Source organism: Cynocephalus volans, chromosome 1, assembly GCF_027409185.1.
Source record: "Cynocephalus volans isolate mCynVol1 chromosome 1, mCynVol1.pri, whole genome shotgun sequence".
NCBI classification, from domain to species: domain Eukaryota; kingdom Metazoa; phylum Chordata; class Mammalia; order Dermoptera; family Cynocephalidae; genus Cynocephalus; species Cynocephalus volans.
This window is the reverse complement of record NC_084460.1, coordinates 122,373,352-122,400,074: the sequence shown is the minus strand read 5'-3', so window position 1 is coordinate 122,400,074 and position 26,723 is coordinate 122,373,352. Positions and strand designations below refer to the sequence as shown.

The 26,723-nt window shown below is 35.2% G+C and overlaps 1 protein-coding gene across 1 annotated transcript in view; it reads left to right on the top strand.

Moving 5' to 3' along the window:
* SEC22A (SEC22 homolog A, vesicle trafficking protein) overlaps nt 1–26,723 on the top strand; it is a 73,062-nt gene that overhangs the window by 35,540 nt on the left and 10,799 nt on the right. Inside the window, exons 5-6 of the mRNA XM_063107977.1 lie at nt 11,288–11,403; nt 24,846–24,911. Of these exons, the coding sequence (XP_062964047.1) occupies nt 11,288–11,403; nt 24,846–24,911 (182 nt within the window). The remainder of the gene's footprint in view (nt 1–11,287; nt 11,404–24,845; nt 24,912–26,723) is intronic.

Below are 26,723 nucleotides of genomic sequence, written 5' to 3'. Positions count from 1 at the left end.
AAACACAGAGTCACAATATAGCCCAGCAATTCTACTTGTAGATATATACCTCAGAAAAATGAAAACGTATGTTCATACAAAAACACGTACATGAATGTTCACAGCAGCATTATTCATAACAGCCCAAAAGGGGAAACAACCCGTCAACTGATGAATGGATAAACAAAATGTGGTTTATGTACATAATGGAATATTAAAGTAATAGAAATGATGTACTGATACATAGTACGATATAGGTGGACCTTAAAAAAATGGCACTAAGTGAAAGAAACCAGATACAAAAGGCCACCTATCTATAATTTTATTTATAAAAAATATCCAGAATAGGCAAGTCCATAGAGGCAGAGAGTGGATTAGTGGTTGACAGCAGCTGGAGAGGTAGAGGGAAATAGAAAATGACTGCTACTAATGGGTATGGGTTTCCTTTTTGTGGTGATTAAAGTATTGTGGAATTAGATATTGATGATTATTGCACAAATCTGTGAGTATAATAAAAACTTCTGAATTGTGAGCTTTAAAAGAGTGAATTTTCTTGAATGTAGATAACATTTCAATTTTTAAAATCACTAAGAAATGATGGGGTTATTACTTTGAAGACTTCCAGTTCCAGTAATGATGGAGTAGGTACTTCAGACCAATAGTCCCAATAAGTATGTATAGAAAAGCTGAATGAAATATATGAGGGTACTTTTAAAAGTTCATTGAAAAATAGAATTAAAAGACAATATTAATTTTTCCATGAACTTTTTGAAGACCCCTCATATATCTGCTATTGAATATATAGGTCTAATCTAATATAGAATTTTATCCAACATAATCCTCTTGAAGTCTTTGAAGATCCAAGAAGATTACTAAGAATCACTGGGATACAGAGGAAGATAGAGGTTCAAGGGAGATGAACCCAGTGTTTGGAGGTACTTTTCTCTTTGGTGCTTTTACCAGTTCTGGAGGGAGCAGCTAACAGCCTCTCAAAACTAGGGAGTATGAGGATTAGAGAACAGGGCCCACCAAGGTGGTGAACGTTATGAGCAACCAGCCAGCTTTAGGTTAGGATCTTGGGTGTCTGCACCCTTGGAATATGGGTGAACTGAAGTAGATAGGTTCTTACAGGGATTTCAGCTGAGTTTTGAATCATTATTCTTTAAAATTGAAGTGAGGTGATTTTAATGCGCTAATGCTCCAAAGATCCTGGCAGAAGGAAACAAATATCTTTCTTGGAAGAAGGTAGTCTCACATGATTGAAGTTATGTCTAGAAAATTTTGAAGTTAGAATGTTTGGCAAGCAATCACAAGTAACCAGGCACCTGAAGAGACTAGACTGCATGAGCATAAACCATCAGAAACACACACATTGTCTGACAGAAACAATGGAAGCCTGAAGACAACTTAATGACATCTTCTTCTAAAGGATGGAAGAAAATAACTGCAAATGTAGAATTCTGTGCTTAACAGAAATATCCTGAAAGAATGAAGAAGCAAGTGTAGATATCCTTGTGTTGTTCCAGATCCTGATCTTAGCAAAGGAAGCATTCAGTCTTTTGCCATTAAGTATGATGTTAAATGTATAGTCTGTGTGAATGCTTTTTTATCAGGCTGAGAAATTCCCTTATATTCCTAGTTTGATGAGAGGGTTTTTTGTTTTGTTTTGAGTCAGGAATGGAAATTGTATTCTGTCAAATGCTTTGTCTGCATTTTTCTTTTTAAAGTCTTTGTTGTGGCAAACAACATTGATTGTGTTTCAGATATTAAACCAAGCTTGCATTTTTTGTGATAAAGCTCACTTGATCGTAATGTATTATCCTTTTTATATGTTGTTGCATCTTCTTTGCTAAAATTTTAAGATATTTTACATCTGTGTTCTTGAGGGAACTGGTTTGTAGTTTTCCTTTTTTGTAGTGTCTCTGGTTTTGCTATCAGGGTAATGCTGGCCTCACAGAATAAATTGGGAGGTATTCCCTCTTCAATGTTTTGGAAATATTTTTGTAGAATTTTTATGACTTCATTAAATGTTTAGTAGAAGGCTTCTCTGGGTTTTCTTTTTTGTGGGAAGATTTTGAATTTTAAATAAGTTTCTTTAATGGATGTAGAGTTATTCAGGTTATCTATTTTTTCTTCAGTGAGCTTTATCAATTTGTTTCTTTTAAGGAATCTGTTTAATCAAAGTTATTGGAATTTTTTTGCATAAAGTTCGTCATATTTCTTTATTCCTTTAATATCTGTAGAGTTGTGGTGATGTCACCTTTCTCATTTCTGACATTGGTAATTTTTGTCTTTTGCATTTTTCTCCTGATTGGTCTCACTGGAGACTGATTATTTTTACCGATTTTCTTAAAGAATCAGCTTTTGCTTTCATTGACATTTAATCGTTTTTGTTTTTCTATTTCATTGATTTATAGTCTGATCTTTATTACTTCCTATCTTCTGTTTACTTTGGGTTTAATTTGCTCTTCTTTTTATTAGGTTCATAAGGTAGAAGTTGAGGTACTTTATTTGAGAACTTCTTTTCTAATACAGGCAATTTAGTATTAATATCTCCCTCTAATTATTACTTTAGCTACATCCCATAAATCCTAATATATTATATTTTCATTTTGATTCTGTTCAAAATACTTTTTAATTTCCCTTTTGATTTATTTTTTTGACTAATGAGTTATTTAGAAATGTGTTATGTAGTTTTACATATTTAGGGATTTTTCAGATATGTTTCTGTTATTAATTTCTAATTTAATTCCTTTGTGGTCAAGAGAGAAAAATTGTATGATTTGAATTCTTGTAAATTTATTGGGACTCATTTTATTCCCCAGAATATATCTTAGTCTTTTTTATGTGTTCATTCAAAAAGAATGTGTAGTCTGTTGCTGTTGGTTGGTGTGTTCTGTAAATGTCATGTATACCAAGTTGGTTGATACTGTCAAGTTTTTAATATTTTTTTCTGATCTTCTGTCTATTTTTATCAGTTATTGAGAAAGAGGTGTTCAAATCTCTGACTATACTTGTGAATTTATATCTTTCTCTTTTTAGGTCTATTTTTATATATTTTAAATCTGCTAATTTGGTGATGCATCAATATTTGGATTGTTTTGTTCTCTTGGTGCATTGGCCTCTTTATCATTTGGAAATTACCTTCTTTATACCTAGTAATAGTCTTAGCTCTGATATCTACTTTATAATGTAGTCATTACATTTTTTATTTCTTTTTTTTTTTTTTGGTGACTGGCCTGTACAAGAATCTGAACCCTTGACCTTGGTGTTACAACACTGCACTCTAACTAACTGAGCTAACTAACCAACCAGCCTAACATTTAAAAAGAATTAATATTAGTATGGTATATATTTTTCCATCTTTATTTTACCCTCTTTTTGTCTTTATGTTTGAAGTAGTCTTTTGTGGGTATCATGTAGTTGGGTCTTTTAAAAAATTTTAGTTTGACAATCTCTGTCTTTTTATTTAGGTTTTCAGACCATTTATATTTAATGTGATTATTGAAGTGGTTGGGCTTAAATCTATCACCTTGGCTATTTGTTTTCTTTTTGTCCCATCTGTTTTTGGTCACTTTTCTTTTTCTGCCTTCTTTTGATTGATTATTTTTTGATTTGTATCTCTTTTGTTTCAATTGTTTGTTTTTGTGGCTGTTTTGGGGTTTATAGTATATACCTGATATTTTGTGGCAAGACAACTATTTTCTGCAATGGCCAACAAGCAAGCCAAGAACTAGTTTTCGAAATGAAAATAGTTACTTGCCAAAGGGCCATGCTTCAAAACCCCAGGAGCCTCTTATGATTCTTCTTTTTTGGCAGCTGGCTGGTATGGGTATCTGAACCCTTGCTTTTGGTGTTATAACACTGTGCTCTAACCAGCTGAGCTAACCACCCAGCTCCTCTTATGATTCTTCTGTTCAGGTTTTCCACAGGCTCAAAACATCACTCTTATCTTCCACAGACATTTTGAGTACTGCTGAATTAATGAGTTGTAAAGGCTGGGTGGCAAAATATCCTAAAATGCAGTCTGGATCCTTCTGTGACTTCGGGCCTTTCTCAGCCAATACCATTAAGTAAACATATTGGAGCAGCATACACAAATGTGATAATGTTGCCTTTGAATTCTACAAAGGCATACTAAGCAGTGTATCTTTTCTTAGTGGTATGGGTTGCAAGATTCATCAACTTGATCTTCACTTTCAAAATATTTTTCACCTTTGACCACCAGAAACCTGGTAGGCTCCTGTGGTTTTGTAATTATTTTCCTTTCTCTGGCATACATGTATCTTCCCAAGGCATCTAACCTGAGGCATATACTACTATCTATCCTTCAGGTTCTGTTAGCATGAGATCATCACCACATGGACCAACATAATGTTGTATGGGATGTTAAGATGTTAGGTCCTTATAGGCCAAGGGTCAGCAAACTCTTTTTTGTAAAGGACCAAGTGATAAATATTTTAGGTTTTGCAGGTCATATGATCTCTGGTATATACTCTGCTGGTATAGCCCATTAAAATAGCCATAAACAATAGGTAAAAGAATGGGTAAAGCTGGGTTGGCAATTTATCTCAGTTAGTTAGAGTGTAGTGTTGTAACACCAAGGGCAAGGGTTCATATCCCTGTACCGGCCAGCTGCCAAGAAAAAGAATGGGTGAGGCTGTATTGCAATAAGACTATTTACAAAAACAGGTGGTGGGCTGAAATTATCCTGTGGATCATAGTTTGCCTACCCCTGCTGTAGACTAATCTCTGGCACAGAGTCAGTATAACCTAATGGCAGTATAGTAAATGTACTGATGTCTCTGTCAAGTCAAAGAAAAATGCTTCTGATTTTCTCTGTTGATTAGTGTAGGTAAAAAAAGTGTTACCAAATTAGTACCTATGTGTTATAGAATGAACTGATTTGTTCCAAAAGGAGACCACATCTGGAAAAGCATGTGCAGTTGGAATGTACAATAATCTATAAGACATACCCATTTTGGAGACCTAAATTGGAGAGTTAAATGGGAATATAATAGGAATAACCACTCATGCATCTTAAGCCTTGGATGGTGGTAGTGATCTCTGCAGTTACCTTAGGTATTAGTATTTTGGTGGTGTTTGGGTCAAGGGACCTCCAAGACTTCCATTGGTCCTTTCTTCTTTAACAGTTGTGATTCTATGGGTCTGACAGTACTGCTAAGGATATCTGTCCATTAATATATGCATTCAAGATTCAGGAGAGTAATCTTGATTTGGGGTAGAGGCATCCAACTTGACCTACCAGGAGATGGACTCTGTTAGAAACTTCATATATTATCTGACTGCTGGAAGGACCCACTCTGACCTGCAGACTGCAGTGGTATCCTGGATCACCAAATATCAGATACTTGGAAAATGGGGAGAATCTGGGATTTGTTATTGTTTTAAGAGAAGTATTTAAAGTAATTCACAACTGGAGCTTATTTTATATTAACTTTAAGTTTGCTTTTAATTCAGACCAAACCTACATAATATTTCCTATAATCCATGAGTTAAAATATGTTTTTCTGTTTTGGAACTTCTGAATAAAATTATTCACTTTATTTTGGAATCTGGCTAATAGTTATTTGATAAACTTTATTTCTCAGGTTTTTTTTTTTTTCTTTATTACATTATCTTTTGATTTCTTTTTCTGGTATTTCTCAACTTTTTTCTCTTTCTAACCTTTGGACTCCTCTCCCCACAGTCTGTCATGAATGTTTTCATCTTTCCATATTTTTTATTTTCTGAGGTCTACAGGTGTTCGTCATGGAGTTAATATAGTAAATGAAGTACTATGTCCTGCTTTTACTTTTTTTTTCTTTTTTAAGTTTTTTGTTATGGAAAATTTCAAATATATACAAAGTAAACAGAATAGTATAATTAACACTCATGTACCCATCACCCAGCTATAACACCTACTCCCTACTCATCCACTCAATAATTTATTTTTACAGTTCTTTCTTTTTAAGGGAAATTGACATGTATTGAACTGCACACATTTTTGCTATACACACCTTGCTTTAAAATATATGTTTTATTATTATTCAAGTATGGTGAGGCCAACAGATGAGGAGATGACTGCCGTTGAAAAGGTGGTTTGTTGTACTCAACAGATCCCTAGAGAAGGGAGCACAGAAGGCCACACGGGGAAGCTCCAATGTTGGTTAGAAGGCAGAGGAAGACGGAGGAAAATGTGGGCAAGAACCTTTATTGTGGTTTCTGAAGGAAGGAATGGGTGAGACAGAATGAGGAGATTTAGGACTGGCTAGTTTGAGTAACTTTAATGAGCTCTGTTGCATAGGGGCTGTCTCTAGTTTTTGATTCCTGGCCCTAGGGTGATTAGGGAAGGGAAATAGGGGCCCTGAGTGAGTGTAGAGGAAGTGATTGGGAGGGTGGGGGTCTGGATTGATCGGTTTGCATATGAAAGTGTGCTCACACAAGTTGTTTGCTAAATCTATGAATTAGCTAGCCCTGGAAAGGCAGTCCCTCCAGGTCAAGTTCCCAAGATGTCAAAGCATCAAAAATATACTTTTAAAAAAAGCTGACCAGTTAGCTCAGTTGGTTAGAATGTGGTGCTGATAACACTAAGGTCCAGGGTTTGATCCCTGTACTGGCCAGCAAAAAAAAAAAAAAAGAAAGAAAAAAAAGACATGATAGACATGATTAATACACACCCCTCTTACAATATAGAATATCTCTCCCAGAAAGTTCCTTTCTGTACCTTCTTAGTCAGTTTCCATCTCCTTCTAGACAACCACTATTTTGATGTTTTCACTTTAAATTAGTTTTGTTTGTCCTAGAACTTTATACAAACAATACTATATTGTGTGACTTGTGTTCGGCTTCTTTTGCTTAGCGTACGTCATACATGTATGTTGCATGTCTTAGTAGTTTGTTCCTTTTTATTGCTGAGTAGCATTCCGTTGTATTAACATACCATAATTTGTTCATTCTCTTGCTGATGGACATTAGTGTGATTCCACTTTTTGGTTATTGTAAATAAAGCTATTATTTACATAATATATGTAGATGAGCATCCATCTATTTGTTGACATATGTTTTTATTTTCTTTGAGTAAATTTGAGGAGTGGGATTGCTAGGTCAAAAGGTAGTTGCGTGTTTAACTCTGAAAAACTGCTAGTTTTCTGAAGTTTGTGTACTGTTTTACATTCCCACAAGCAATGTAGGAGCATTTCAGTTATTCCACATCCTCACAAACATTTAGTGTTGTTAGTCTTTTTAGTTTTATGTTCTGCTTTTTTTTTTTTAAACTTCAAAAAATTTTAAATTTAACACACTTCTGTTAGCTTCTCTGACACCTCTACTTTTTTTCATCTATTTTGTCATTTTTTAGATGATTTGTCAGTTGCCTGAAAAATGCTACTGTTTTGGCTAGTGCCTACAAGCCAAATAAATACTCCAACCTCTCTGTCTCTCTGTCTCTGTCTTTCTCTCTCACACACACATGCCCATACCTCACAATCCAACAGATATTTATTGCTTTTTTCCTCTCAAAAGTATTATGCTAAGTACTGTAGGACATTTTATAAAGACAGTAAACACATTAGCTGCTCTCAAGATGGGAAAAGGAAATATAGTCTAATAAGTAAAATACAGCATAGAATGTGATACATTTCCAAAAGAGGTAAAAAAAGAAGTCCCATTTTCAGGTCTTGGGTCCTTGAAGGACATGTGGGCTTTGACAGGTGGTGATAAGGGAGGGCCTCACTGGTAAAAAGAATAGTGTGTTTTTGCACCATACAGTTAGTCTCACTCAGTCATACTTTAGTAATAAATTACACTCGTTAAGATGGAACTGACCTGAATTTCCTCTCTCATCTTCCACAGCCTGTTCCTCCAGACATTTTGAGCATCTTTGAATGACTGTACCTTCTGAACTTTGACTTTGACTCAGGGCTTAGGCACTGTTGGTGCTATGACAAAGGTGCTATGACTGAGGTTTAGAATGGAACCATCTTTTTAAATCCTCACAATGACTGTTCTGGTACTCTGCTTCATCAATTATTTTTCCTCTTTCTTGACTCTTCTATGAGGGTACTTCAAAAAGTTCGTGGAAAAATTCATATTATCTTTTAATTCTATTTTCCACGAACTTTTTGAAGTACCCTCCTATTTCTTCTTCACTGAGTTATTTCGTTCCACTTATAAACATATTCAAGTCTTCCTTCTCCCCTGCCTCCACATTGTGGGGGAAAAATAATTATTTTCTCAATTCTCTGTTAAACTTCCATTATGCTTTTCTCTCCTTTAACTGCAGTAATATTCACTTACACTTTCACCTTTTACCATGACCAGTTGTTTAACCTTTTTCAGTCTGAATTTTGCCTTCAACCTCTTTTCTGAAAATGTTTTATTAAAAAGAGTCTGGCTTATTCTGACTTTATTTCTCCCTACTCTTCACAAACTTCCCCTTGAGCCTAACAAAACCACTAGCAATACCCTGTAACAGAGTGGTTAAGAGCATGAGTTCCAGAGTCAGGCTACCTGGATTTAAATCCTACTTCACTTATTTATATTGTGTCCATGGCCAGATTACTTAATCTTCCTAAACAAAACAGGATGTTTGTAGCGCCTACTGCACTGGTTTGTTGGAAGGATGAAATGAGATCATGTATATAAAGCACTTGGTGCCTGGCTCATTGAGAGCAGTCACTATTAGGAGTAGTAGAGGTAGGAATAGAAGTTGTTGATGCTGTTATTAGTTGTTTCTCCCATTTTCATCTCCACCCTCATGTTCTTTCCCTTTGTACCTGACTGCATTTTGTCCATCTTCAAGATCTTCCTTGATTCCTATCATCATTTCTCCCTACTTAGATCTTTCCACTTCACCATTCCGTACCTCTTAAAAGGTAAAGCTAAAGCTAAAGCTTAGAATGCTTATTACTTTCATTTGCTCGTCTGTCTGTCCATCTCCTTTAAAAGAGATTAGAAGCACCTTGAAGGCAGATTGTGTAATTCAATTTTGTATCTTCTAAAGTATAGCATCTTACACAGAATCATCCCAAAAGTATTTGCTGAATAAATAGATTAATTTACTATAACCAAAATCCCTTTGGTTCCAAGGGATTTACTCTTACTTTTTTAGAAACTTTTGCAAACCCTCCATAAATCATTGGTACATTTTGAGAAAAATTTAATTTTGTTATGAATATGCCAATATTGCATTCAAGGAGACTTACGAAAAGACATTGTAGCAGAAGACAACAATACCAAAAACAAAACAAAAACTGACCAGGTGACACTGCTTTTATTTTTTCTATACTGCCTCTTATTTCTTATTGTTCTAAATGTACTGTACACGTAGTAGTGCCTAGTGTGGTGCCAAATTGAAGTGTGTAGTAAGCATTTTAGGATAATACTGGATCGGAAATCTGTAGTACATTAAAATTTGGTTAAATATCTAGTTTAGTTTGTTAAAATGAGAAATTATCCTTAAGAAGTATCACCCTCTTATGTTTAGATGGAGGTTTCTTTTGATAACTGTTTTCAAAACGCAAGCCACAGGTCCTATGAAGGGGGTGGGGTGGAAGTGGGAGAATCTTTCTTTCCCACAGTGATTTGGTGCAGTGCCAGCCTGTCCTTCAGCACAATGCATATCTTGTTCTTGTTAAAGGAGGCTTATCATTTGCTTTTATGCCTTTAAAAATATTTTTGAAATAATTAATTTATAATTGGTTTACTCTCATTGTAAAGAGAGTGCTCTAAGGCCAAGAGGCAAATGTTGGAAACTTAATAATAATAAATATTTAATTTATATAAACTTATTATTCATTTCTTAAGTAGATATTCATCAACACATTAAAATGGTAATATTTTTCCATTGAAGAATGGCCACACGTTACTTGACCAGAAAAAGCTGAGGTTTTTTAGTTATAATGCAGAAAATTAAGGTAAACTTGTTTTGTGTACTTCAGAAGTGTGATTTATATAATCTATTCAGTTGTTAGGTGGTTTTATTCTTGAGGCCTATATTAAGGATTTTTATTAGAGGCCAGTTTTCCTTTACTGCTGAGAGAGGTGGGAAGGGAGGGAAAGAGGCTGAAAAACATGACTCAATTGGATAGATTTTGAAATTGTGAGATTTTTTTTTCCTCTAATGATATAAAACTTAGTATCAATACTTTACAAAGACATTTAATTTTCTGTTTTCATATTAAAATCTCAAAGAAATTGATTGAGAGGGCAGGCAGCAGTCAGCTTGGGCACAATGGAAATTTTAAAAAATGTTATCTCATATTAGCATTTTCTGTTGAACTTAAGTAATAAATACTTTTTTTGTGATATGTGTTTTTTTGTGTTTTTAAAAAATGTTTAGGAAAGCTTTTCTGCTATAATGGCTGAATATAGGTTGCAAAGATTCAAGCCCTTCTTTATATTAATGTTCCACCTCATTAACTTTATTGTTAGGGCTTTTACACTTCAGTGATTTAAATAAAATAATATAAATATGATTCTGTTGTTATCTTTTTCCCTCTGTCTCCCTTTTGAGGTCTAGATGATTATGTATTTAGCTTTGTGTTTTCATTTAGACTCCATTGTTAATTCTATTGAGTGTAAGATGATGATGAAGGGAAGGTATTGTATAACTTAATGTCTTATGCTGCTGAAGTCCTGAAAGATAAGGGAATGTATTTGCAAAGATAAAATGGTCACTTCAGCTGGTGTTTTATAATTTTTACCTTCAAGTAGTATTCAGAGCACCAGGGATTTTATAGCTATAAGACTCCATTCTGTTGTGGAGTTTAGATTGCTGATTATTTATGAGCTTACACATATATCCAGTAGTATTTATAGCCCTGGAACCCAAGTAAGGGAGCACTGTGCTTAAAAGCAAGCTATGTTTGTCCTTAAAAACCTTTTCTAAGCATTTTTGGAAAAAGTAGGAATTATACAATGAATTTCCAAGCAAAGTCACTTTTGCAGATATTTGCACCTACTTGCAAATAGTAGATATATTTAAGCAGTAAGGCTTTCTCCTAAATGATTTACTGCCATATGTGAGCACTTTTAGCACTGTCCCAAATTCAAGTTAGATGTCTTTGTTAAAAATGTAGAGAAAAAGAAGTTCATTTAATTTGAATTCAGGGGAATGAAGCTTTTATATCATCAAGTATTTTACATTTTAAAAGAATATTTAATTACTAAGATATATTGTTAAATAATTTTATGAAGATTAATCTATATTTGACCTATTGAAATTGAGCAGTGAATTTCTGTTTTACATGAGTTCAGCTATGTGAGATATTGGTGTTCATTTCTAACTATTTCTTTTATTTTCCAGCTCACCAGCGACTGGAACCAGTGAGTCTGTCAGGGATTGTGGCATTTATCCTTAGTCTTTTATGTGGAGCTCTGAATTTAATTCGAGGCTTTCATGCCATAGAAAGTCTCCTGCAGGTACTGTGCTATTTTTGAGATTTCAGGTGACTATGCCTGTTCATTCTACTTGTTACATAATTGATTTGAATTGAATTGGGTATTAGTAAAACTTACAATGCATGCTCAAAATCTGTGTTCTTTACACCTACCCTAGTCTCTTTTCATCTAAAAACATTGATTTCTAGTTGGCTTCTTTGACTCCATCAGCACATGTTTATTTGTCATCTAAACTTTAGGAGGCACTGTTTGTCGGCACTCTGGGGACACCAAAATATGTGTGACATGGGCCCTGTAGTGTCTCAGCTTAAAGTTGAATCGGGGAGGCAAAAAAGTCCATGAGTAATTGCCAAGTACATAGAGTTGGGAAAGAGGAAAGGACAATGTGAATCAGGACTGGGGAAGAAAGAAGGCTTTGTAGAGGAGGGGTGAACCTGGAAAGCTCTGAGAGGACAGAGAGCAGTGAAAGAAGAGTGTGTATTCATGGGCAGTGTTTTATCCCACTTCTATGTATTCCTACTTAGTTATCTGCTCCTTTTTGTTGGTGGTGGTGGTAGTGGCCTTTTAAAACCTGAGCTACCTGGGAAACCAGAAATTTCTTCAGATATTGCCAACTACTTTGTTTTCCAGTGAAGTTTCTTCCAGAGACTGTAGCTATTAGGATATACTAACTTGTTCTCTTGTGCTTTCTGTAAACTTTTTGAAATTTCCTTTATTTTATTTTTAAAATTTCCTTTCTTAAAGTGAAGCACATTTGAGACTGCACAGCTTTCCTTTCCCTTGTTACTACTCACTTTCTCTGAAGAGTTCTTGAGACTTCCACATTGTGAATCAGTTCTCTCTTTTTTTTGTCAGCATTAACCTCAAAATACACTCAACGCACTTCATATTGTTTAAGTTGCTGTTAGTTCGGGGAACACTCAGAGGGTACCATTCTGCATACCCTCTGCATGTATTCAACCATTCAGCCTTAAGCCAACAGCTGATGACATCACAGGATGATGGCAGCAGAGCTGTCACCAGAGAGGATGGGCAGGGCTTCTCATGACTTTCTAATTCCTCTTCCAAACACCCTCTGCCCACAGGTGAAACCCCTCTTGACCCTTTCAGACACAGGACAGCTGGTTACCATCCCTCAGGTCTTACTGTCCTCCATCCCCCAGCCACGTTGGATTTATTCCAGATTTATTCCAGCAGAAGTTCAATTTTGAGCCATTTAGACAATTTGCCAAAAAAAAAAGCAATTTGTAGACTGCTCACTGAAAAAGCAAATAAATAAGATACTCTTTTGCCTTTTTTGTTTGTTTGTTTACTTGATGTAGTGGAAAGAACAATAGTGAAGGTGTATGAAGAGTTGATTTTTGTTGGAGGAGCAGGCCTGGGTAGAGAAAAGCTTTAACATGATGGAACCTTACTGTTTTAGTCCATTTTGTGTTGCTATAACAGAATACCTGAGACTGGGTAATTTATAAGGAAAAGAGGTTTATTTGGCTTACAATTCTGGGACAGCTGCATCTGGCACGGGCCTCAGGCTGCTTCTACTCATGGCAGAAAGCAGCAGGCAGCCAGTGGGTATAGGCAGATTGCATGGCAAGAGGAAGCAAGAGAGAGAGAGAGAGAGGAGGTGCCAGGGTCCTTTAAACAATCAGCTCTCACGGGAACTAATAGAGCGAGAACTCACTCATTACTACCCCCTCCTCCAGGGAGAGCATTAATCCATTCACGAGGGATCTGCCCTCATGACTCAATCAGTTTCCAACACTGCCACATTGGAGATCAAATTTCCACATGAGTTTTGGAAGGGACAACACATCCAAATTCCATCACTTACCATCCCTGACTCCTAAGATAGTACACAAGTTGTTGAACCTGGGGCTTAGACCACATTACCTGTAAGTTAAAATTCAGACAAGGCTACTGTAGCTTATAAAACCTATTAAAGGGGACAATAATTTTTTTCAGGCTTTCAGATATCCTATTCTTTCTCTTCTTGGGCTGATTCTTCTCCCTCTTCTGATTCATAACTTAAAAGCTAAGGAAAGTGGTACTATATAAACTGTAGCTTTTCATGCTTTTGAGGTGCTACAACTGGCTAGAGCCTGCCTTAATTCCTAATTATTCCATGTTCTCACTCTCTGATCAGTAATATTGTCGCATCACAATTGAAATAATTTTAAGTTTCAGAAGAACAATAATCTGATTAAACTAATTACCACTTACTTATAATTTACTGATAGCTGTGAGATTTCTCAACCTGTTTATATTTTAAAAAGACAACTTTACAGACCAGTATCTCTCATGAACATAAATGTAAAAGTCCTCAACAATATATTAGCAAATCAAATTCAACAATGTATAAAAAGAATTATATACCACAGCTAAGTGGGATTTATCAAGGCTGGTTCAACATTTGAAATAATTTAAGGTAATCTATACCTCAACAGGCTAAAGAAGAAAAACTATATGATCAGATCGATAGATGTAGACAAAGCATTTGACAAAATCCCAATCCCCATTCATGATAAAAAATTCACAGCAAACTAGGAATAGAGGGGAACTTCCTCAGCTTGATAAAGAACATCTACCCAAAAAACCCTACAGCAAACATCATCCTTGATGATGAGAAACTAGATTCTTTCCCCACTAAGATGAGGAACAAGGCAAGATATTTCCTCTTACCATTCCTATTCAACGTTATACTAGAAATTCTAGTTAATGCAATAAGATAAGAAAAGGAAATAAAAGATATATAGGTTGGGAAGGAAAAAATAAAACTGTCTTTATTCACAGATGACCTGATTGTCTATGTAGAAAATCCCAAGAATCAACAAAAAAACTCCTGGAACTAAGAAGTGATTATAGCAAGGTTGCAGGATATGAGATTAATATGCAAAATTCAATTGCTTTCTTATATATCAGCAAAGATCAACTGAAATTTAAAATTTAAAACACAATACCATTTATGTTAGCACCAAAAAAACAGAAGTACTTAAAAATAAATCTAACAAAATACGTACAAGAAACTATAAAACTCTGATAAAAGAAATCAAAGATCTAAATAAATAGATATTTTGCGTTTATAGATAGGAAGACTCAATATTGTTAAGATGTTAGTTGTTAATGTGGTCTGTAGATTAAACATAATCCCAATCAAAATCCCAGCAAGTTATTTTTTGGCTATTGACAAAGTAATTCTAAAGTTTATATGAAAGGCAAAAGTCCCAGTGTAAAGGGAAAAACAAATGGTTTTCTTCTCACTACTTCTAGAACTTCAATTCTGATAGCAGATGTGTGTGGGGTTTTCCCACACTCACCAATTCTTCCACACCAGCTGGGTGTCCTATAGTTCAATTCAATTCTGACACTATCTGCTTGGCACAGACCTCACAGGTTAAGGGCTCAGTCCCACAAGACTGTCCCCCACTTCAGATGCCAGTTGCGAGTCTGGGTTGTCATGTGTGCTTCTGACCAACCAGCTGTAAATTGGAGGTTCCCACAACCCCCTCCTTAGTTTCTATCATTTGCTAGAATGCTTCACAGAATTCAGGGAAACATTTACATTTTATAAAGGATATTACAAGGAATACAGGTGAAGAGCCAGATGAAGAGATACATAGAGAAAGGTAAGGAAGGGTCCCAAGCACAGAAACTTCTGTCCTCATGGAGTTAGGTTTCACTACCCTCCTGGCATGTGGATATTTCATCAGCATTGAAGCTCTCTGAACCCCATCTTTTAGAGATTTTTATGGAGGCTTCAACATGTAGACATGTAGACATGACATATTACCTGAATCTCCAGCTCCTCTTCCCTCGCTGGAGGATGGGGTAGGGCTGAAAGTTCCAAGCTTCTAATCGTGGCTTGGTCTTTCTGGTGACCAGCCCCCATCCAGTAGCTTACCAAGAGTTGCCTCATTAGAACAAGAGATGCTCCTATAACCCAGGAAATTCCAAGTGATTAGGAGTTATGTGTAAGGACTGGGGTCAAGGACCAAATATTAGAACAAAAGATTCTCCTAGCACCTCTGTTTACAAGGGTTTTGGGAGCTTTGTGTTAGGAACCAGGAGTAGATTTTACACATGTTTTTATTACTTTTTCACACCCAGAATAAGCCAACACAATACTGAAGAAGAACTAAGTTGGAGTATTCACATCACCTGACTTTAAGACTTACTATAAAGCTACAGTAATTAAGACAGTGTGATATTGGCAAAAGAATAAACAAATAGATCAGTGGAACAGAATAGAGAGCCCACAATATATCATGTACATATTGTCATCTGATCTTTGACAGAGGAGCAAAAGCAATTCAATGGAGAAAGATAGTACTTTCAAGAAATGGTGCTAGAATGACTGGATATCCAAATGCAAAAAAATGAATCTAGACACAGATCTTACATGTTTCACAAAAATTAAGTCAAAATGGATCACAGACCTAAACAAAACCAATAAAACTTCTAAAAGCTAGCATAGGAGAAAACCTAGGTGACCTTGGGTTTGGCAGTGAATTTTTAGGTACAGCACCAAAAGCATGATCTATGAAAGAAAAAATTGATAAGTTGGACTTCATTAAATTTTGAAACTTCCGCTCTGAGAACGACACTGTTAACAGAATGAAAAGAGAAGCCACAGACTAGGAGAAAATATTTGCAAAACAAATCTGATAAAGAGGCTTGAATCCAAAATATACAAAGAACTCTTAAAACTCAAAAATAAGGAAGCAAACAACCCAGTTAATAAATGGACAAAAGATCTGAATGGATACCTCACCAAAGAAGATATACAGATTGCAAATAAGCATATGAAAAGATACACAACATCATGTCATTAGGGAATTGCAAATTAAAACAAGATACCACTAAACACCTATTAGAATGGCAAAATCAAAAAATCTGACAATACCAAATGTTGATGAGGAAATGGAATAACAACTCTATTCATTGATAGTGGGAGTGCAAAATGGTATGGCCACTTCAGAAGACAGTTTGGCAGTTTCTCACAAAGCTAAACATAGCCTTACCTTATGGTCCAGCAATCGTGCTCCTAGGTATATTTGCCCAAATGATAGAAAGCTTTCGTTCATACAAAAACCTGCAAATGAATGTTTGTATCAGCCTTATTCATAACTTCAAAAAACTGGGAGCAACTAAGAAAGATGTCCTTCAAAAGGTATGAATGGATACACAAACTGGTAATCTATACAATAGACTGTTATTCAGTAATAAAAAGAAATGATCTATCAAGACACAAAAAAGATATGGATAAACATGAAGTGCTTATTGAAAGAAGTCTATATGAAAAAACTACATACTGTGTGATTCCAACTATATGAAATTCTGGAAAAGGCAAATTATATAGATAGTAAAAAGATCAGTGGTTTCCAGGGGTTTGGAGGGAGGGTGGGAGGGGATGAATATATGAAGCATGGGATTTTTTAGGGTAGCGAAACTATTCTGTATGATACTGTAGTGGTGGGTATATGTCATTGTACATTTGTCAAAATCCATAGAATGGTAACACAAAGAATGAATCCTAATGTAAACTATGAACTTTAGTAATAATAGTGTATCAATATTGGCTCATCAATTGTAACAAATGTGCCACACTAATACAAGATGTTAATAATACGGGAACTGAGCAGGGGAAGAGGGGATATATGGGAACTCTCTACTCAATTGTTTATAAACTTAAAACTGCTCTAAAAAATAAAATTCTGTTTTAGAAAGCTAGCACTAAAACAAAGACTTTCTCCTTAATAACAAGATGAAGGAAAGCTGGAAAGGGATGAATGTTCTCACTCTGGCTTTGATGTTCTTTAGTTAGATGTAGCTTCACTTAGCAGTAATTAAAGTGCAACCTGTTGCACATGGCCCACTGTTAGGAAGTGGTGGATTGGGCCTTTTCTTCCCATGGAGGGGCTGAGCTTTCTCCTTCACACAGGCCGGGGAAGGATGTTAGAGCCATAGCCAGAATGGAGCCTGGGTTTGGGAATCTGATTTATGTTTCAAGGTCACATGTACAATTTTGTCCCCTCTCAAAACAATGGCCATTTTGAGAAAGCCAGTAAGAGATCAGGTTCTCTGACCTTGTATCCACCGGTCCCTGCCAGCTCAGCCCCAACTCCCCCTACCAAGGATGGCATGGCTGAATAACAGTATATTTTAATTTGCATAAATTTACATGAAAGCACTCTAGAAGGATAAAAATTAATACACATGGTGGGAACTGGACAGATGAGAAATGGAGTGGGAATGAGACTCTTCACAGTATACCTCTTTATATATTGTTTTTACTTGTTGAACCATATGAATTTATTAATCAAATTTTTAATAATAAAAATAAATATTAATTAGTACTTGTTATGTAAACAAACAAACAAACAAAAATCAACTCTTGTTAACCCAACTTAATTGGTAGATTTTCAAATAAAAATTTCAGGCACGATAAAGGTAAATATTTTTGTAGGGGTTAAGGGGAGCCTAAACATTTTCCCTAGCTTCTTCCTGTCCCTATCTTAGATTCCACAGTTTCCCTATATGCTTCAAGGGCTTTTTTTGGTTTTTGTTTGTTTTAAACAGTTCATCATAACTATGGTGGTGGGGTGTGAAAGAGGCATGGGGTATGCATTAGTCAGTTCTGTTGCATATAACAGAAATACCTGAAACTGGATGATTTATAAGAAAATGAAATTTATTGCTTACAGTTTGAGAGGCTGGGAAGTCCAAAGTCCAGGGAACACACCTGGTCAGGGCCTTTTTTGGTGGTGACTTCAGTGATGCAGGGTATCACACTGCAAAATGGCTGAAGCAGAGAGAGAGCTAACTGCTCACTCCTTCTCCTTTTAAAGCCCTCAGAGCCACATCCACAGCCACCATTAAACCATCAGTGGTTTAATCCAATTATTTGGCCATGGTCCTCATAATCCAATCACTTCTTTAAGGCCCTACCTTGTAATTACCGTGTTAGGATTTCCCACCCTCTTACAACTGTCTCAGTGGAGATGACGTTTGGGTGGTGGGATGTGGGGTAGGGGATGGGGGTGGGCATTCAATCCACAGCAGGGCAAAGGGAAAAAGTTAAGAGTGGTCTTTTTTTTTTTTTTTTTTTGTAGGTGATTTATAATTTGGAGACTGTATGCTTGTGTCTTTGATGATGTATCTTTCTGATGGTTGATACTGAATCCTTTCTTTTTCACTGTTGTCCTAGACTAAATTTACTCCAACAATGTTTCTTTCTTACCTGATCCAGGGAATTGCAAATTGATCCATATGGGATTCTGAGCTATCTGGAAAATAGGGGCATTGGCATTTGGCTATGTGTTCTCTTAGCATTGTTTGAAAATCACTGTCTTCCATAACCTACTTGACATATTCCATATACACTCATCAGTAGTTGATGTTCCTGAAACTGTGATTCTCAGAAAAAGGAGCAAGGGAAACAACAGAGTGCAAATGTAAGGAAATGTAGTCCACAGTAGTTTGTCATCCATAGGTAGTTTAAAAAGATTTTCCAACAAATTCTGATCTTCTCATCTAAATGAGAATCACTGCCTGTGGAAATTCACTGGACCAAAAGTGGAGATTCCTGTTGTTCCAGTTATTGGAGATCTTATATCTGCATAGAGAATAATGTTGTGGTAAGTGGTACTTGGAAATATTTTTTCTTGTCTTGTTGTGAGGGAGTACTATATATTGTCAGAAGTATCAGCCTTCTAAGATTCTGTGTCCTAAGAGATGGAATGGCTGATAAGCAAACAGGAGAAAATGAAATGTCAGAATGCAAATGGGCACAGTGGTAAACTTAAAGTCTTTAACAGGATAGGTTCAGGAGTTTAAACTAGACTAATTTTATCAATTTAACCTGAAAGAAAATATATACAAAATTGGTGACCCAGGGTCTCTCGCTTTTAATTTTCCTTCACTAAAGTCTATGAGGACATTGTTCATAATTCATATTGGATAAAAAGGGTTTTTTTATTTTTACTAAAGCCATTGGACTTAAGAGATACTCTTAGCCTTCTCTCTGGTTTGTCGTATTTTGTGTTAGGAATAATCTCTAAGTCACTGTAGATCATTTTTGGTCAGAAAAAGAAAATCTTCCTGAGGTGATCTGCTGTGTAGGCTTGAGTGCAAATCCCAGGACACAGGGCTTAAACTTTTATCTACTTTGAAGTTACTTCCAGTGGAGTTATTCAAGTCATGGTGGTGATAGAGAAGGGGTAGGGCAGTACTCAAATTAAGTGGCCTCAACATTTCTCTAGGACTTTTTTTAAGAGCAAAAGATTTATTTGGGGATCATCATTTTGGATCTAGCTGAAAATATGTAGTGTATTTACTGAGTGTAAATTAATACCTATATATTACTCAAAGTAATCTGCCAGTGACTAACTTTGTGACCTTAGCTGGGTTATTTTACCATCTTGGACCTCATTTTCCTGTTCTGCAAGATGAAAGTTTTAGACTACATAAGCTCAAGGATCACTTCAGCACTAATGCTCTAAGGTTTTTTGATTTTAAAATTGTTTGTAATGGCAACTACAAAGCAGAAGTAATCATCTTGCTTTTATTCCTTGTCCTCTTTATTTCCCATAGACTTAATACCTTTTAAAGAAATTACACACCTGTTAAAGCTCACCAGAAGTTTTTGATTTATTTAGTGGCATGGTATCCATGCTAAGATGCAGTGTTTGCTTTCTTTCAAAAGAAATCAAAGTATTTTTCCTGATTCTATACTAATTGTTAAAGAATTTGGGGAAAATGTATAAAGAAGAAAATAAAAATCATCCCCAAATTTTCTTTGAGAGCGAGAGAGATATATGTATTTAATATATTTATATATATGCATACATGCATGTATACATATCATATTCATTTTATTATTTTGTCTCCTCAATATTAAGTGAATATTTCCTAATTATTACAAACATTTTAATAGTATCATCTTAATACATTGTGTGGCTACTGGATAAGGCCTCTGTTTACCTTCTTCCTCACCTTTAAAAAAAATTCTTCCTCTTAATTTGTTAGTTTTCAAAGCAATACATTGGTACCCTAGCACCCCCCAAAGGTGAATAGTGACATTTAAAATTTTTTTATTTGGACTTCTTACCTCTGCCCCATCCTTCCCCTCCTCTGCCAGCCCCCACACCCTGCCACTGTCTTCCCCACCACCTCTGTCCAGTCCCACTTCTGTCCCTGCCCAGCCTCTGTCCACCTTCCCCCAACCTCTAGCTATTCCCTCACCTACTTTTCATCTGCTTCCTCTCTACTGGCTCTTTTCTCTCAGCCCTGCCATCAAAAACAAACAAAAAAGCAATCCCCCCCAAAACCCCCCAAAAGCCTTGTGACGTATGTTCCCTTCTAATTTTTTGAAAGAGTGGACTGTGTTTGTTGTCTCTGTTCCCTGACCCTCTATTTTCTTAGTCTACTGTGATCTCTTTTCTGCCCTCATAATTCTTTCAGTATCCTTCTGATTGACAAATACTGCAGCTACTCTTTAGTCCTTACCTTACATTGCCCTCTCTGCCTCATCTCGTATAGCATTCAGTTCTTCCTTTTTAAACTAAACTCTTTAATTTCAAAAAAATAATGTTTATTTTAGAAAACTTAGAAGCAAATAAAATAAACTACTATTAATACTTTGATGTATTATGTTTGTTTGACAATCCATTACAATTCCATGAAACCATTTTCTGTTTTTTTCTTCTTGTGTTTGTTCTTTTCTTATTCCTATTCCTCTTTCTCTGCCTATTGCTTTGATAAACTTTCTTCCTCCATCTGTCTTTTCAGTAGTGGCGTTCTCCAGTATCCTGTCCTTGGCTTACATAATCCTAACTCTACATCTTCTCCTTTGACACTTTCATAATGGCTTTTTTAAAAAGTTGATAGATATACATATGTACATACACATGCAAACACACACATGTATACACAGTAAAATACACAGATGGTAAATTATAAAGCCCACAAAAATTGATATGTAACTTTCACAAAAAAGTAATTTTCTTCCCATTTCTCCTCCCCAGAGTCAACCACTGGTGTTTTCTTCTAGAGAGTGTGTGAATATGCTAGTGTGTATGTATTTATATATTTACTTGTGTAATTATTCTTTAAAAAGTGTTTTTTTACAAGTGAAAGTATACTTTTCATACCGATTTATGTCTTACTTTTTTCACCTAACAATGTAGATTATTTCATATCAGTACATAGAAATCTATTCCATTATTTTTTAGTGGCTGCACGATATATATTTTTTCATTTGTATTCTCCTTCCCTTCCCCCCAAGGACAGCATCTTATTTTGAAAGAATTAAAACTTACAGAAAGGTTTAAAGAACAGTACGAGTAATATCCACCTTTATAACTACTTTTCTTTCTTCCTTTCTCTTTCCTTTTTTTGCTAGATAATTTGAAAGTAAAACAGTAGGTATTGTTATACTCTATTCCAACATTATTCAGTACATATGTCTTAAGGACTAACATTCTTTTAATAATCATAATACCTTTATCACAGCAAAGAAATTTAAGATCGGTGCAGTATTATCTAATATAAAATCTGTATTCAAATTCCATAGTTCCCCCAAAATGTCCTTTATAGTATTTTTTCTTTCTCCAATCTAGGAGCCAATCAAGAATTTAGACTTATTTTATTGCACTTTGTTGTCATAGACCTTTTGTTTTACTACTATTTAAATAGATGACTACCAAACTAGATCTCCAGGTCAAACTCTTTCCTGAAGCACACTTAAATATATACTAAATATTATTATTTGGATGTCCCACTAGCAATTCTAAAATAGCATGTCCAAAATGAACTTAATATTTTCTGTTCTCAAATCTACTTTTCCTCCTATATTCCCAACTTAGTGAACAGTATCATTCAAATGTTGCCTAAATAAGAAATCTTGGAGTCATCCTGGCCTCTTCCTTCCTTGAGAGCACATGCTACTCCCTTTGCCTAAAATTTACTTTACACCTGTCTACCTTGTCTACCTCTTGCCTTCAAGACCCAGGTTAAGCTTTACTTTGTCTGCGAAACATTCCCTGACTCCTTTTCTGCAGACAGAATTAGATGATTCTCCAATGGGTTCGCTTAGTATCCTGTACACACACATATTCCATCAGTCATTGTTTTGGGTAGGATTTGTTGATTTATGTATCCGCCTTCTTAATTAGAGAATGAGCTTCTTGAGTTGGTATGGACTTGTTTTCTGTTCTAGGTCTAGTAACACAGTATCTGGCTTATAAGTGCTTAATGAATATTTATTGGATGAGAATATGTTCATAGACAATCTTTTCTTTGTCAAGTAGAATTAGAGATTTTTCAAAGCTCAACTCAATTCAGCATGCATTTGTTGAGTTCCTATAATGTGCATAGTTTCATGTAAGTATTTTATTTTCTGCCTTCAAGAAAGATGAGAAAATAAGGCCAGTACACTAGAGTTTTAAACAATACTGAAAGGCGATCTGATTATAAGACGAATGATACAAACAGTAACCTCAGGGAAAGAGAAGTTACTGAATGTTTTCGAGTACTTACTGTGTACCAGTTCCTTTTCTTTGTATTTGTAAATGTTATTTACTCTCTACAATTTTTATTTTTCAAAAGTGGAAATTAAATAAATGGTCCAAGATTATAGAGTTAATAAGTAAAGATTTGAACCCAGATCTGACTGACTCCAAAACATGTTGTGTTCCAAAGGCAATTTATAAATTAATTATATAGAGTTATAAAGTGATAGTGTAAGTTAAGAGGAAGAAGTAATTTTCAGTTGTAGGATAATAATTAAATTATGGTATATGCCCTCAATGAAAGGTTATATAATCATTACAAATTCTATGGGTAGCAAAAACAAAACAAACAAACAAAAAAAACCCAATAAATACTGTGGTTGAAGAATATTTACTATTTTGGGAACGTGTTTATAATGTAATGTGAAGTACTGAAAAGCAGTATATAAAAGTATCATTCTATTTTTCTTTTTTTTTTACAGTAATAAGCATTTTGAAAATCATTTTTCTAAACTGTTCATACACATAGAGAAAAGACCATAAAGAAATACATGAAAGGGTTAGCAGTAATTCTTTGAGAGTTGTGATATTTATGGACTATATGAATTTCTTATTTGTATAATGTGTATTTTCTAAATTCTCTACAATGAACATGAACTTTTATAATCATAAAAAGTCATTTAAAAAATAAAGGACCAAAGAAACATAATAAGCAGAACTTATTTAAAGTTTTAGAATTATTAAAGTGGAAAGGTTTCATGTTGACCTTCCCTGGTTCCGGGGTACAACTAGCCTAAGCATCCCAGACAGATTAATGGTTTCTATTTTAAGATTGTCTCAATAGGATAAGCCACTCTTCTGCCTTACAGTCAGTTGCCCAAGGAACTTACAGTGCAAAAGGAATTTTCTCTTTATACTATTTTATGGAGACGTGGTCATGAGAGACACTCCCATGTCTTGTGGAAGTTTTCATTGTGCAAAGATATTTTTTCTAAAATAAGAAAAGGGCCAAATTTAGTATTCCTGCCTGAAAGAAAAAAATATAGTGCTCTGGGCCAGCCTGTGGCTCACTCGGGAGAGTGCGGTGCTGATAACACCAAGGCCACGGGTTCGGATCCCATATAGGGATGGCCGGTTCGCTCACTGGCTGAGCGTGGTGCTGACAACACCAAGTCAAGGGTTGAGATCCCCTTACCGGTCATCTTTTAAAAAAATATAAAATAAATATATATATATATGTATAGTGCCTCCTGCCTGGACTTTATAAAAACATTGAAAGAAGTTGATAAATGTAGATATTTAAGAGGAACCAGAAGAAATAGGAAAGCGTGGGTAATGTTACCTGTCTCCAGTAGTTTTCTTTTCAAGAAATATTCTATGCACGATCTATCTCTGATTTTCCTCTGGGTGGCAGTTTTTGTAGCATAACATGCATGACAGACTAGTCCTGATTTTTCTCACTGGGGTTTAGCACACTCTAGTGGACAGTAGCTTTTCAGTTTTCACAGTTTGTTTTTTTTAAATCTTGTCAAATTGCTTTATTGTAGTTTGTCGATATTTATTTGAGTCAAGTAGTGACCTTAGTGAGCAGGAGTAACTTTGTCAGCCGCTGGATGTTATGCATCTTTATGTGCTTTCTTTAGTAGGAAGAAGAGAGGCTTTTTACATTATGTGGGAACATTTCCACAGTGGTTTTCCTCTTCTCTTGGGTGAAACGAAATTGATAGGGGAGCCAAACACAGAGAAACACTTGTAATATTCCTCTACCTCACACTCTTTAGGTCTTATGATATATTTTATGTTTCCATTTTAGAAATTTTGAGAATTTTTATATACCACTTTATGACAGTTTTGACTGTTCATACATAAATGTTGTTGTATCCTATCCCAGTGAATTGTTTTTGGAAATGGGATTCCACCAGGAAAAAAAAGTAATCTCTTACTTTGTTTTTACAGAGTGATGGTGAGGATTTTAATTACATCATTGCATTTTTCCTTGGAACAGCAGCCTGCCTTTACCAGGTAGGTTTTTTCCCATTTTTATGAAACATTTTCCTATATTGTTTGTTTCAGGTATCAATTCTAATTGCTTGTGCATTTTAAATAAATAAACATAGTGTCTGACATCTTTGCCTCTCCTTTAATTTGAGCCTCTGTTAACTTTGTGACCTATATCTCCATTTCGAGTGAACGTAGATCTGAGTGAACTTAATGTTAACCTTCTTTCTGTGTCTGGGCTTCAGTGGTGGTATGTCATCTGCCTATGGCAGTAGAGGCTACCGATAGATTTTACGGTGACTGATTATTCAGCTTCCACATTCTGCTTTTACTCCAGGCTGGGGATTTAGTGCTTTTGGGAAAGTAAGTCTTTGAATAGAAAATGACACAGCAAAAGCAGGATATACAGATATTTAATATAGCCATGATGAATAGGATGTGTAAGAGCAGAGAGATTGGAGGTAAGGAAGTTACTACAGGCAGAAAGTAATGAGAGCCTAAACTATGATAATGACAGTAGGGATAGGAAAAAATGGACATTGAGAAGGAATACTCACTAGGACTTGAAGACAGAATAGATATGAGACTTAAGCCTTAAGACTTAAAAATATGAGACTTCAGAAAAATATGAGACAGCCGGGTAATATAGCGACTGGTACTCACATTTCTAAGGCTAGAGGAGGCACAGATTTATAGGGAAGGGAGGAGTAACCAACCATGCCTGTTACCTATACTCAAGAATGTCTTTGTTAAAACATATTAGAGGAAGCAAGGACGTTTGACCCAACTTTCATAGGTAACACATTTCTCGTGGTTGTATAGAAAAAAACATTAGAAAGATTCAGAACCGTAAATATAAGGCTACCTGAAATTTAGAAGAAGTCTTTAGGGAAATATTTTGAATTATATGCATTTGACTTTTATATAAAGACATATTAGAAATTTTAGCTTTAGTGGCCCCATTTTTAAAAATCCTTTATTAATTTTTCTTAACCATTTATGTTATCTTCAGGAATTTTCTGTCAAATTTGACAGGTTTAATTATAATAAATGACATTTATGCAGGAAATGTGAAACTTGTATTTATTGATGTCACATAGTACTTTATGAAATATTCTTGTAGATTTTCTGTGTTAATCCCTACCATCCTGTCATACAAGGGATCATCTCAGTTTTGAAAATGAAAAAGCTGAGGCAGTTTCAGTAGTATCCTGAGATCACATAGCCAGAAAATGGTCAGGACTTAACTCTGAGTCTTTTGAGTTTAAATATCATGTTCTTTATACTATATCATGCTGTCTCTAGGCAAAATTCCTAATTTGTATAATTTTTATAATGTTATAAAGTTATAATCTTATGACTTTTATTACATGATCCTATATGATTCTATAACAATGTGAAGTAAGTGTTCACTTTAAAATAATTTTATGAATAATTATTTTTGTAAAATGTGTTTTGGTTGCTTTGCTGTAATGAAGTGATTTTAAATACTTAATAATAATGGCAGAATATATTGAGCTCTTATTTTATACTAAGCCCTTTAGATTCATTGTACCATTAAATCTTCACAAAAAGCCTACACAAATCCTATTATCATCACCATTTTTCACTGAGACCTATACAGTTCTTATAGCTAGATAGTGGTTCGAACCCAAATCTTTGTGACTCCAGAGCCAGTGCTCTTGACCACCAGACTATAATATAATTACAAGTGTACTTCAAAACGTTTGTGGAAAAATAGAATTAAAAATAATACGAATCTTTCCATGAACTCCTTGAAGTACCCTTATGGGCACACCTCTGTTGAATTTCCCAGAACAGCCTGAAGTAGTTCTA